General features: G+C 38.3%; 1 protein-coding gene across 6 annotated transcripts in view; it reads right to left on the reverse strand.

The window, feature by feature from the left end:
* ITPR2 (inositol 1,4,5-trisphosphate receptor type 2) overlaps positions 1 to 13,672 on the reverse strand; it is a 264,932-nt gene that overhangs the window by 171,755 nt on the left and 79,505 nt on the right. For all 6 annotated transcript variants that reach the window (XM_046904326.1, XM_015291441.4, XM_015291434.4 and 3 more), the window contains 8 exons: positions 12,979 to 13,120; positions 12,038 to 12,196; positions 10,928 to 11,100; positions 8,582 to 8,701; positions 8,295 to 8,480; positions 7,412 to 7,663; positions 5,796 to 5,940; positions 4,753 to 4,903 (listed from right to left, as the gene is read on the reverse strand). In XM_046904326.1, the coding sequence (XP_046760282.1) occupies positions 4,753 to 4,903; positions 5,796 to 5,940; positions 7,412 to 7,663; positions 8,295 to 8,480; positions 8,582 to 8,701; positions 10,928 to 11,100; positions 12,038 to 12,196; positions 12,979 to 13,120 (1,328 nt within the window). The remainder of the gene's footprint in view (positions 1 to 4,752; positions 4,904 to 5,795; positions 5,941 to 7,411; positions 7,664 to 8,294; positions 8,481 to 8,581; positions 8,702 to 10,927; positions 11,101 to 12,037; positions 12,197 to 12,978; positions 13,121 to 13,672) is intronic.

Here is a 13,672-nt window from a genome sequence, read left to right on the forward strand (position 1 = left end):
TCAAAGTGAATCACAACAAAGAAGCAAAGCCTGCAGCATGACACAGGGGTCAGACTTTTCCTGAAATGATTCTAGGAGGTGTTCCAAGATCTTGGGATGTTTGGAAGTGCTTTTTGCTCTCTATAACTACCTGAAAGAAGGTTGTAGTGAGCTGGGGGTCAGCCTCTTCTCTCATGTAACTAGTGACAGGACTAGAGGGAATGGCCTCAAGTTGCGCCAGGGGAGATTCAGACTGTACATTAGGAAATACTGCTTCTCTGAAAGAGTGGTCAGGCACTGGAATGGGCTGCCCAGGTAGGCGGTGGAGTTGCTGACCCTGGAGGTGTTCAAGGAATGTTTAGATGTTGTGTTGAGGGACATGGTTTAGTGGGAAATACTGGTGATAGGTGGATGGTTGGATTGGATGATCTTGTAGGTCTTTTCCAACCTTGGTGATTCTATGATTCTATTCCTTGTATGTCATTATTCTCATTTCCAAATTATGTTAACTAAATAATGCTGAGCTGCATGGCAAACATGTAGCTTTCCTGCTAATACTGTCATGTTGTTTCGCCTTCCAAATCTGCCATATGCTACAGATGCATGGTTTGACTAAAATCAGCTATTTGAAAGATCCATCACATACAGAGAAAGATGTGCATTTCAAATTCTCAGAAAATAAATAACCAGTATTGGACAGTGCAGATTGGCTCCTGACTTTGGAATTATACAGCAGGGTACACTTACTAGAAAAGCAATGACTTAACCTTTTAATTAAAACTGTAAGACATTTTTATGTTCTTGAAAGATGCAGAATGAGCACTATTAATAAGTCGTCACTTTAACCAAAAATGCCTCACTAAGACACAGACAGTGTAATTTTAAACCCCCTATCTTTTAGAATCTAAAGGGGAAAAAAGAAACAGGAAAAAAAAGGATCCAATAATAATAAAAAAAATCATTCAAAATTATGATATTTGGATTGAAAACAGAAGCTGGCTGCAGCATTTCCAAGTCAATTAATTTTCAGGATGCAATCTAGGTAAGAAGCTTTCCAAAAAACCACACATCTTTTTTTTTTTCCAGTATCCTATCTCACAAATGTTTCTAGATAATTTTCCCCAATCTACCTCCAACAAATAAGGTCACACCTGACAACTACATACATATCAGTTTAATTCTGAGTAAGGTAACTGATGCTGGTATTAAAATCAAGATTTTTAAAGGCAGTAAGGCAAAACATAAACAATAATGTAAGGATCTTTTCAGTTGCTTTGCAGAACCAATGTAGAGAAACTTGCACACAACATCAGGGGCTACCTCAGCCATCACTGAGACTCAGAATTTAAGAGAAGCATGGGAAAGAATATCTTGAGGTAAAAGGTCAATTAAGTCTTGATATAACTTCCACTAAGCCTAAAAATGCATCCCATTTTGAAGATTTGCTTCAACAGGTCAATCCTTGATATATATACTTATTTACTTGGAAAGTAATTTTATTAAAATAAGCAAGATGTATAAGGAATAATTAATAAACAGGGAAAATGAATTTGGAGTGCTGGTTGTGAATTTGGTTGTTTTAATTTTGGAGCGTGCAATTCCAAGAGACTTCCCACCATCAACATCCATCTCATTCTTCTCTACCCTTACAATTTTATTCATTCTTAAAATCCTGACCATATATTTTATGATGCAGAGCAGTGGTCAAACCAGGAAAGTCAAGCTCATCAGTTCTGTACAACTCCACATTATGGGAATCAGAAGCTGGAAGATTTTGTTGTTATTGGTCTGGAACAAATCAATGTCAGTAATGGAACGGCAGAATATATTATCTGTCCCCAAATTTTTGTAGCACTGAGTTTCCTTTAGAAATCAATATTTTTTAACAAAACTAAAATGCAAGACTTATCATGTAAAATAAACAGATTCGACCCCAATTTTTTAACTTCTATAGTACTACCCCATAGGATCTACCAGTGCTGCAGAATAGGAGTTACACGACTTTCCCGTTTACTCACACCTCTTCACAGATCATTTATCCTAGAACCTACAAATCAACTGAATTTCTGAGCAGGCATAATTATTGTCAAAATACTGCTTCAAAGTACCTACTTAATATCAATCCAATAAATTTACAGCAAGATAGGGTAATGATACAGTGCGCAAGCTGCTTTTCTGTAGCTCTTTCCTCAACAGAATCACAGGATCAAATCCCTAGTGCTTGATAAAACTTGAACATATTTATTTATACCATTAATTCTTCAGCTTCAGAACAGATACAATCTTACCTAGTTTATTATTTCTTTAGAAGATCAACATAATGAATTTTGCAAGTTGTAGAAGCTAACTTTCTGTATGAAGGAAGCTGTGCAAACCTGCACATCCCTAGAGCATTTGTAGGGACACTTAACTGCAATACTTTGCCTTCAAAGGCTATGTCAATATAAATGTTGAAAGTTCTGGACCTGCCAGAGAGGATGCTGTGGAATGAGACTGTTGCCACGGATTAAAGAGATGTGGGGGAGCAGAATATGACTTCTAAAGGCAGGAAGAGGTCACCCCTGCTGCTATCTCACTGGAAGGAGAGGTCCCACCATCCTGAATGAGGGCAGGGAACATTCTATCTCTTTGTATATTATGCGAGTTATGAATAAGAAAACATTTCCTGCGAAAAATGCAGGATATCTGCATAAAAGTGGAAGGGGAATCTTTAGAGTAAGTAGTATAAGACAAAAACAGTGTATACCTACAGTTGGTAAGCAGTTCTCACTGTCAGAGTAAGGAAGGATCTATATCAAATTCCTGACATCAAATACCCCATTGGATCCTGTTCATTCCTCAGGATCCAGAGTGGACAGGTGGATCCAGAATCCATAGGACCTAACTGACATCAGTACTTTTGGGATCCACCTTCTTTGGCTAGAAGTGACTGCACAAGAAGCAAAGCACTATGAAATCAGAATGCAAAAAAACTAAAAGAACATCACTCAGCCATGTGATTAAATCACACATAGGTCTGTTCCAGCAACCTACTACAGCAAGCTATGAAACACAGATTAAAGCACAGTCTCAAGCCAGGACTCCCTCAGCCTCAGCACCACTTACAATCCAACATATGATGAGGCACAGAAGTTCCAGTCCACCCCAAATCCACTACCACTCTAAGACAGAAAACACAAACACCTTCTTTACCTTTCTGTGGGCTCAAAAACAACTTCATCAAGTCTGAAAAGACCAGATACAGAAGCACCCAACCACACTACAGCACAAGTCAGCACATTCAATTAGCTCAATTCTTCCTAGCTCAGTGCGGACAAATCACACCGCTGATACAGCTAAGTGATACCTAGTGATGCAGCAACTACACAAGCAGGTTAAATGCTCTGTGTGTTTAGAGCTCATTTCAAACCTTATCATTACGTAGTAGCAAAGACAAAATCAGGGATGTGGGTGGATGACAGCTACAGGGCTGGTTTAAAAGGGCTACTACTTAATATCGGTCCAATGACTATCCTCAATCTAATTAAGATTTTTTTTTCAGTTCCCATCTGGTTACTGAGACAAAAGTTACATCACTGCTGGACCTCTAACAGGATGGAAAGCAGACCATGATGACTTAAGAATCTTCAAATCCCTCACACTGCAAGTATAGTACCTGGTGATTTCTTCTTGAGCCCCTTCTCTAATCTTAATTTGCCACTAAATGCTGATTGGTTTGGGTTTTTTTTTAATGTCTTTTCTTAATGAAAAGCACTACTCTGTTTTGCTTGAGTAGTATGCTTTTCAGACAGGAAATATGTTCTTCAAGCATGAAATTCTACAAGGTAGGTGATCAAAAGTACTGAATAGGTGGTATGAAACTGCATCTAAATTATGTACCTTTGTGTCATACGCATCTTCATAGCCTAATGCTGTCCTAAGCCTGTGCTTCCAGAGAAAGAAGGAGGACTAATAAGATGCTTGGGCATAGTAGTCAGACACTGAGAATCATTCTGAGTATCAATTGCAAAGATAAATTATACAGCTTATGTTTTACAATCAGCCAAACGGAAAAGTAGAGGGAGGCTGAAGACAATATATAACCATCTAAAGATGGAGATCTTTTATAAAGAACTGTAGAAGGCCTCTCTAGCAAATCTTGCAGTGATTTTAACTTAAGAACACTTGTCTCCCTGCATCAAAACTCCAGTGCTATTTTTAAGCCTACACAGCACACCTACTTTTAAGTCATTATACAAAAGACTGTGGGACATACAATGTTGTTCCAGGGTTGTCAGCTAGGCACTCTAATCTGGTTAAAAGAATATTCTAAACTGACAAACAGATGTACAGGATGGCCTCATCTAGACTTCGATCATCTGGTGCTTCTGCAGTTCTTGGAAAAGTTACACTATATTCTCTTTTTAAGTGAAGTGCAGAGGATACTGACAAATACTTGGGTCATACATGAGACATCATAATTCTTGTGCCCAGACAAATGCTATCTTTGTGCTTTCTGGGGATGGCTAATCCAAAAGACACCAAAGCCTGCATCCAGATTTGAAAGTTCAATTCTAAACAAACAAAGGAGCAGTAGCATCAATACAGTAACCACAAATCATGAAGTTCAAAAAGGTTCCTTTTTAGATGAGCATCTTAATGTGATCTGCGATACGCCCTGTTGGTGACTTTCTGTGTGGATAAATAACTCAGAAAAATCAGTGAGATATTCCAAAAAGTACCCCAATATAGCAAATTACACACTGGAATACAATATTTTGTTGTGTTTCTTACCTCCATCCTGAAACTTGCTTAACCTTTCAAAGTATGATGACATAGGAACTTGAACAATATCTAGAATTGCCAGAAGTGTCCGGGTCAGTCTGAGAAGCTCACTAAAACTATAAAAGCCAAAGTATATGAGATTTCGAGCTAGATGTACCACCTATGACAAAAACAAAAATGAAGGAAGTATTGTCAATCTTTGTGTTATTCATCTGCGAGATGAAGTTGCATTTTACACAGCATCTTGCACAGCAATCGAGATCTAGAGTGCATTCACATTAGTACAAGTGTTTCCACTCATTTAAATTCGCTTTGGACCACGGTCATTGACATCAAATGTTTTTCAGAGTCAGACAAAAAGAGTGAAAATAACCTGAGGCTTAAGATGGACTGAAAAGATACAATTGCATCTGAGAAAATAAATAAGACTGAGAAGAAAAAATCCAGGAAACTGTTTAAAGGGACAGTAGTTGTACAGAAGATGGAAAAGAATAGCATTTGACTGTGGAAAGATTTCAGATGACCAGAGGTAGGAGCAATAAAGTTCTGGAGGTAGATTGAAGGAAGAATTGTAAAAGTTATAAGCGCTTCCCTCTTATTCAACTTTATTTGAATATATATGATTTAGGTCTATTTGAAGTTTCTGTTAGGAATTTCAAACAATATTTGAAATGCAAGATTATTTGGAGAATTTCAGTGTCCTGTTCTACGCAGAGAGTAGTACTTGCTTACACTGAAAAATCCCTGCATGCTGATTCACTAATATGGAGAGAAAGAATACATCATTGTTCACACTCCCTCCACACACATCCCTTCTCCCGCCAGGGAAATGCAAGAATCTTAGGAGAAGGAGGAAACAATATAGCTGTTTGACAGAAGACAGTAATATTATTTTCTGTAGTAATAGTTATCAACAAGAACACCAGAATTAGAAATTGGTGTTTCACTGGGACATTTATTCTGAAGGTGCCTTTATTTTGAAAGAACCAGTGTTCACCTAGCTGAAACGAGAAGGAATATCATAAATTAGGATGGAGATAGCTGAGAAGTACCTCAAATGTAAGTTTATTTTTCTCTTTGTCACCAAAAGGAAAAGGCTGATTTACAACTTCTTTCAAGTACTCTTCCACAAATTCCATAGTTAGTGCAAATTTCCTCTTCATTTCATTTCTTGAAGAATCTGTGAAAGAGTCATACCTACAATGCAAGACACAGAAGGAATGGATCAGCTGGCATTAAAGAATAAACAAACCAACAATAATGCTTTAAAATCACCATCAGTTCTCTGCAAGGAGAAGGGGTAGAGGTCAACTAATTCTACATAGATATGCAAAGATGCCAGACAGAGGATGCACAAGCTTCTCCTCCAACAGTAGGTGGCGCAATGAATGGGAATAACACAGACAGAAAGATACTATGGTTCTGACTGATAGCACTAAGACTGATTCACTAAGTCATGAAATCCCAGCTTTCCTCTCTCATCAGCCAGAAAACGGGATGGAACAGAAACATCATCAAGTGCAGCTGCCTGATCAGGGCTAACCAAAAGGGAATGTGTACTATTAAGGCCATTATCCAAATGCCTCTTGAACAGACAGGCATGGGTAATCAACCATCTCTCTATGAAGCCAGTTTTAGTGTTTGACCACCCTCAGAATAAATAAAAGTTTTCTAACGACCAGTCTGAACCTCCTTGGGCACAGTTTGGTGCTGTTCCCATGGAAGCTATCATCATTTACCAAGGAGAAGAGACCAGTAAATCCCTCTCCACCTCTCCTGTACAGGAAGTTGAAGACAGCAATGAGGTTTCCTCTTAGCCTTCTGTTCTCCTTTACTATCTCTACAAGTAAGACAGCAGACCAGGAAAGCAGCTCAGGACAATCAGCTTCCACCATCAATTAGGCTCTATTATCCTAAGTAAAAACACTCCCTCATATCAGTAGCAGAAGCAATACTGTCTGCTGCATTGCTACACTTCATCTTCTTTATCTCCTCAGCCAGGTACTCCATGTCTGGGTCCAGCCCAGCAGTGCTGCTCCATTAAATCACTTAAGCCAAAGAGGGCTTCCACTGAAGTCAGTGGGCCCTTCATCCACACTTAAATTTAACATGTGCTTAAGTACTTTGCTGAATGGAGACCAAAGCTTCAGTGAACTGTTTCTGGTGCAATAACTGCACTTGGCTGTCGATTTTGGTTTTTCAAGTGTAACTTCCAGTTGAGGAAGAAGTTTAAATTCCAACGTGGTACACGCCTGATGTTAGGCACAACTTGATTACTTCAAGTTCTGTTGTTCTGAGGAAAGGCCATTCCATTTTATCCTGTTTGCTCTGTATATGAGAAATAAAGTGAGTAATGAAGTGAAGTAAAATGGAAGATGCAGCACTAAGGGCCATGATTTAGTGATGGGACTCAGTAGGTCAGGTTGATGGTTGGACCTTCAGTCCGTATCCTGAAGATCATTTCCAACCTGCATGATTCTGTGATTATATGTCCAAGTAAAGCTACCCAAGGAAGTTTCCGAGATTAATAACAACTAATTGTTCATCGTTCTGCATCTAAATATCTTTTTACATGCATGTGTTGACATTAGGCAGCTACAACCATTTTGTTCTAAGATTAACCCCAGTAAAATAATTTTGTACCGTATTCTGCAACGTTTCAACTCACTCATGAATTGTGATCTTGGTAGGAATTTCAGTCCACAATCTGGCGTATCTGACAGGTACCACTGACTCCTGAGGATCTCTGTCCACGTGCATGTGTAGCATCAACCGGCAAAAAGAAGCCCGGAGGTCATAAGGTAGGCTTTCATCAGACATGCATCGCAGGATCAAGTCTACTGATAGCTGTGCAGAAATCTGGTTGATGGCTAGATACTGGCGGTCCAGGCACATTCTTGCAAAGAGGTTCAGTTGGTACCTTAAGTAAGAATAATAGCACATTTCCAACTGATTTATTTGAATATTGAATACAATGAACCTCAGAATCTCACTTCACAATTGTGATGTCAGCTCTTCTGTTGTAAACAGTAAAAATGATTAAAGTGTGGTTTTGCTAACCAAGGAACAAACTTGCCGTTGAAAATGTTAATGTCAGGCTCCAGTCCCCATTAAGACTGGGCTCCCTTTGAAAGTCGAAGTATTGCTCAATGGAAGGCTGAACCATTTAAACAGTTGGTTTTCAATTAGTATAAGACACTGTTCCATGATCCCATCTCCTTTCTGTACTCTAGGATGTTGTGAACACTCCTTCTTCAGTGTATGCCTTGCTTCCCAGAACAGCAAAGCATGAAAAAAATAGCTTCATGAATAAAAGGTAAGGGGAAAAATTAGACACAAAAAGCTGTCACAAACAAAGAAAACTCAGTGCATGTCTGGAATAGACAACAGATTGTGATGCTTCGTAAAGGAAAAATCTGAAACAAACTTTTAATCCCTGTTTCTGGTATGATTTGCTTTCCTTTTTCGATATTGGCAAATGGAGTGGGTAAGAACTGTGCCAGGCTCCAGGGAGAGCTTACATTTTCATCTATTTGCATAAGCAGTTTTACCTGTAGTAGGTAAGAACTTCTAAATCAACTTTCGTGCCCTCCTTTGCCTCCTGAGCCAGGTGTCTGATGGCTTTGCCATGAGGTTCCTTGTTACTGTCAATCCAGTAAAGCCACACTTCCTCTTCATCAATGTCATCTGAGATGACTGGGCATTCTAAGGGATTGTCCATTTGTGTTGAAATTAGCCTGCAAGTACAAAACATTCACAAGGGAGCCTCTAACAATCTGTTACAAATGTAACAACAGAGCAAATAACAAAAAGGTATGTTCTGATTATGAATGCTCACTTTGTCTGAATGAGAATGTCAGCATTTCCTGGGCTCAGCATAAACTTGCAGATGAGTTCCTGTGTTACTGGTATTGCTGTGGTGTTAGATACACACAGGTCCGATAAATAATCCAGGAACCTGTGCAGTCAAAAGAAAAAAAACAAACACAGATGCAACAGAACATATGACTTTAAATACTGCACAGAAACATTGCTCTAAAATTCTCTAGTATATGTCACTAATACACTAAAGAGAGCATATATTGTCAGATTTTTCAAAATACATTCTTTGTTCATTTAAACTATTGCAACTCCCAACAGATAAAGATGAACAACAACTCTGAGAGAAGCCCTGAACTGTCCTTAACTCAAGGAGAGAAAGAAAAAGACCCCAAGTAAGACACTTCTCAGCAAATCAAAGGTGAAAGAGTTGTGCCAGAGCTTAAGCAGCCAAAGGATGTCTTAAGGTCATCTAGGAGAGCTCAACTGAAAGCTTTCATCTTAATCAGGAACCAAAAGCAAGAAGACACATTCTTATCCATCTTACCCATGCAGGTAATGGATGACTCCCTAACACAAGCAGCAAGGAGATACTACTTGTGCTGGAGACAGCCATGGGCTCTCTGAGGAACTCCACTGCACTGGAGGAGTTCACATCTACTGCTTTTAAAGCCTTCTTTTGAGTCTCTGAAGTGACACAACCAACGATCAGTGGGAAGAGACCTGGCAAGATCTGTATTCAAAGCAGTCATTCCATGAAAAGCAGAACTAAAACTATTACATGTGAACAGTTTCCTATAAATTTGCATGTCAAATTTAGGTCCTCTGATGTTTAACAAGGTTCACACAGAAGCTTTTGTTGCACTTGGGACACTGATAAAATATCAGCTTCTTGACCCTCTTTTATGGATCTCTCTGTTTGTATTACCAGCAGCCTTTCCCTCACTGGAATATAAAAAGTGCTTCTTCCTTCCATGTACCCTCTTCTTTTTAGGACATTTTTAGGAATTGATTGTCCTTCACACCTCTAGTAAATGTGGCTAAAAGAGGGCATGGGCTCAAGAGCCAGTGAGGGAACAGACAGAAGCTGGCACACACATACAGAGCATATATACAATTTCCTTAGAAATCCAGGTAAGAAACTTAACCATTCACTACCGCTTGTTCCAATGCTAAAATGGAGGAAGGTGTTAAATTTTGTAGCCCATCTGTTTTGGAGCATACCGTCACAATTCTTATTCTCAGAAACAGTGCTGAAAAAATCTATGAGACTCTCCATGTAAACAAAAGCCATAAGATCAAGCATTTATCGGTCAGATTGCACTATCTTGACAGGGTGTGTTTTTCAAAACTTTAATTGCACTTGGAGTTCAGCCTTAAAAAAGTGAGAGTATATTTTAAAATGAAATTTAGACATGTAACAATACTAAAATGTCCTTCACCACAAAAAAACTGATATCAGTAAACACAAGAACCCTTTGGCACTGAGGGGCAGCTGATCTCATGTGGCTACCTCTGTAATGACCAAAGTCAATATAGTTTAGCATGGCAGAGGCAATAAGATTACAGCATAAGGTAAAATGGCTGCAGACATACAGAGCATAATTGAAGCAGTACAGCACCAGGGCCCTGAGCAATATCCTGAACTGCTAACAGAAAAATAATATTCACAATTACTGAGGACATTATTTGGCCTTCAGTTTCTTAATTTCTTATATTTGTATTACTTTGGTACTTTTACAACTGAAAATCTAATGAAAAAATTAAATTGATTTTCCATTAAAAAATACATTTGTACTCTGACCTAAAGCTGATGAAAAAAATTCTGACTGAGCTAAGTTGAAGGCTAGAATTTTTCATTTGAAACAAAATCTGGTCTAGAGCACATGTTCACCGGGATCTTTGCCATCCTATGCCTGACTCACCATCCTTTCAGCTCTGACTTGCAATCAGGACCTGCAGGAAAACTGATTAATAAAACCTTAGTTAAGCTAACATCAACGTTGTTTTCACCAAGGTTGTTAGCAGGACAACCAGCACAAAAGGTATTTTCACAGAGCAGCAGCAGAGTTAAAAAAAAAAATAGAATTTCAGTTCAGTTGTCTCAATCAATTTGAAATAAAGCCAAACTTTCAGGAGCATTCTGCAAAAACCTCACTTTTCACCAAGATTTAGATCTGAAATGCAGATATCAACTCTCCACAAGTATGGTATCCCTGATATCTTCTAGCACGGTGGTGTACGGATATTTTTTTGTGCCTGTGGGGTCAAAAAAAATTAGCTGGAAGAAAGCAATAACATAATAACAAAGAGCAGGGAGATCCATCACTGCTACAAATGTAATGTTATATGGACCACTTCAAACCTTGGTTCTCGATTTCTCCTGAGTAAATTAACAAAGGTCTCTATTTCTTTAGCCGTGATGTGTTTCTCTAGCAGTTTTCTGTTGTTGTGCAGCAAAGCGGTGATGGTGTCTTCTGCCAAAATATCATAACCAATCTGGGACTGCATGACGCAGAAGTTCTTAGCAATATATTCCTGAAAAAATGAAAATCCCTGTGATGATCTGTTAGGCAGTCACACAAATATCCAGCTCCATTAGCAATCAAAATAAACCTTAAAACTTTTCTCACTGAACCAGCCTGAACAAGGTACATCTGAACACCTAAAACATGTATTCCAAGAGAAAGACAGAATATTAGGATTGATGAACTCTTGTTATTCTTTCATGAATCAAAGAAATATATACACAAAAATACATGTAAAGTTCAAGAAATGGCAAACATTTTTTTAAAAAAGGAAAACCAAGATTTTATATAATTTTAAGAAACTTTCTTGTTCTCTTCTTCCTTTCTCTCTCCTCCAAGACAAAACTTTCTCAAAAGTGCTAGAAAGAAAACAAAGACATCACACATAACAGTTCAATTCTTTATTTTCAGCTCCTTTATCCCTATAGAAGTTACTAAGGACTCTTTTCTGTGCTGCAACATACAAAGCACTCAATATCATGTTCTGAGTTATCTCGTGTTCATCAGGAGTCTCCAGAAGTAGAAAATCATGCTATCTGATAGAACAGCCTCTGGTTTGACTCACTGCTATCACGACACAAATATTTACAAAACAGAATCACAGAGAATTTTGCCTTCCGCACCGATACCCTGGAGTCTATGAAGAAAGTGGTGGACATCTCAGCCAGAGGCTGTGAAGATACAAGGAAGCCTGCCAGGAAAATGAACCTACGACATTCATTGCTAATCACTCCAGTCATATAAAAATGCCTATAAAACAAAAACACTATTTCACAGCATGAGACTATGTAAGCATCTTTCTACTTACTACTAACCAACACAAAACCCAGTCCTTTCATTCTCAAGATTACCAGAGGATCACACCTGTGCAGAGTGCAAGATCAAACAAAACAAAACAGGATATATAATAACAAAATTTAGGGGAAAAGTTCTTGAATACCACTGACCTGGTTCTTCCTATAGTCCTGCTGGGAATGTCTGAGAACTCTGTAACACAACCTTAACATGTATTTGTATGGGGCATATCTCTGGTCACCTAGGTCTTCAAGTCTCAGCATTGATCCTTCACCTTTGTCCTTAAAAGGAGCTTTGAGGATCCCGAATATCTGTTCAAAATCAAAATCACTGAGTATGAAAATCAAGCCAAGATTTTTCCTTAACCTATATCTGTCAATTTCCTCAGACAGGGTCAGAACAAAGCATCTATAGACTCAAGTCAGAATTCAATCACTTCACTTACTGTCTACAAATCAGCGAATATGAGAGGGGCAGGGGGACAAGGATAACCTCAGACATTACAATGTAAGTGTTTAGCTTTGCATTTCCCCACCAACTTGATTGACACTACTTTTCCTTCACTGCTATCCCTAGTTTAACACATTGCCAGTTAAGCGCCTTAATTTTAGATAAATTAAGGACGAAAAAGCACATATTGGCTGCTATCTGGTTTAATTCTTTTCACTTTATTATTCATTTACTATTTCAGTAAGATACTTAAAGAGAATATTATTCTGATTTACACGCAAGTCAGTCCTCAAACAAAGTCACGGTTCCAGAAGGGCATTATAAGATTTCCTTCAAGGAAAACACTTGCAGGATCAGGACCATGTAGCAGACTTGCTTCAAATTTGTTCAACAATTTACTAGTAAATATAGTCTTTAAAATCTTAGAAGTCATCAGAATTACATAAGACTAACAGACATCAAACACAAGGCCTTGTGTCGTAAGTCTTGATTAATGTGTTTCATATCTAACCAATCCAGTTAGATACAACCCAAGATAGCCTAAGCCAACTTACCTGAAAACAACATTTTATCAAATCCTTCTCTTCTACAATCTATTTGGAAGTACAATCAAGTTATTCATACTTGGACATACAGAATATACCTGAGCCAAAATATTTTGTTCCCGCATTAATTTTTGTCGTTCCCGGTTTGGCTTAGTAATGACCACATCCAAAACTTCCTGCCCATTGTTAGGCACATCAGACACAAAGAAAATCAGATCTTCTAGTAACTTGGTCACAAATCTAGAATGAATAGAAAATCCTTATTAGACACAGTCTTTCAACACTTAGCAAGGATTCTTTCTTAAGAAAGAAAATCACATTTTAGAACAAGCTTTATGTAGCACATCAAAACTTCAATCACTGCAAAGCTAAGTTTGACATGTACCTAAGGCTTCCAGGTCTCAGATTAGCACAGGTTTGAATCCACTACAGTGATGCTTTCCAAGACATTAAACAGCAACCAGAGGGAAAAAGGGAGGATGCAAAACTGATGTAGAATAGACGCAGAGTGTTTAAAAATCCGAAATCTCTACCAGCTGATTGCAAGGCCCAGAAACAGTAGACAGATACTCTTACAGGGCCAAGCAACTATTTCCACTGGTAAGTTAGTAACAGTGGCCCAAGAAACAAGACTGTTCACTCACTAGAGGAATAAAAACATTTTGCCATTACACTATTTCCCTACTGACACGAGAAACTACTGAAAAATGACCTGGAAAAAACACCACTTTTATTTCACCCATTCTTTCCTACACGAAAAAAAAAAAATTGGCAGAAGTAAATACTAAAACA

Source organism: Gallus gallus, chromosome 1, assembly GCF_016699485.2.
Source record: "Gallus gallus isolate bGalGal1 chromosome 1, bGalGal1.mat.broiler.GRCg7b, whole genome shotgun sequence".
NCBI classification, from domain to species: Eukaryota; Metazoa; Chordata; class Aves; order Galliformes; family Phasianidae; genus Gallus; species Gallus gallus.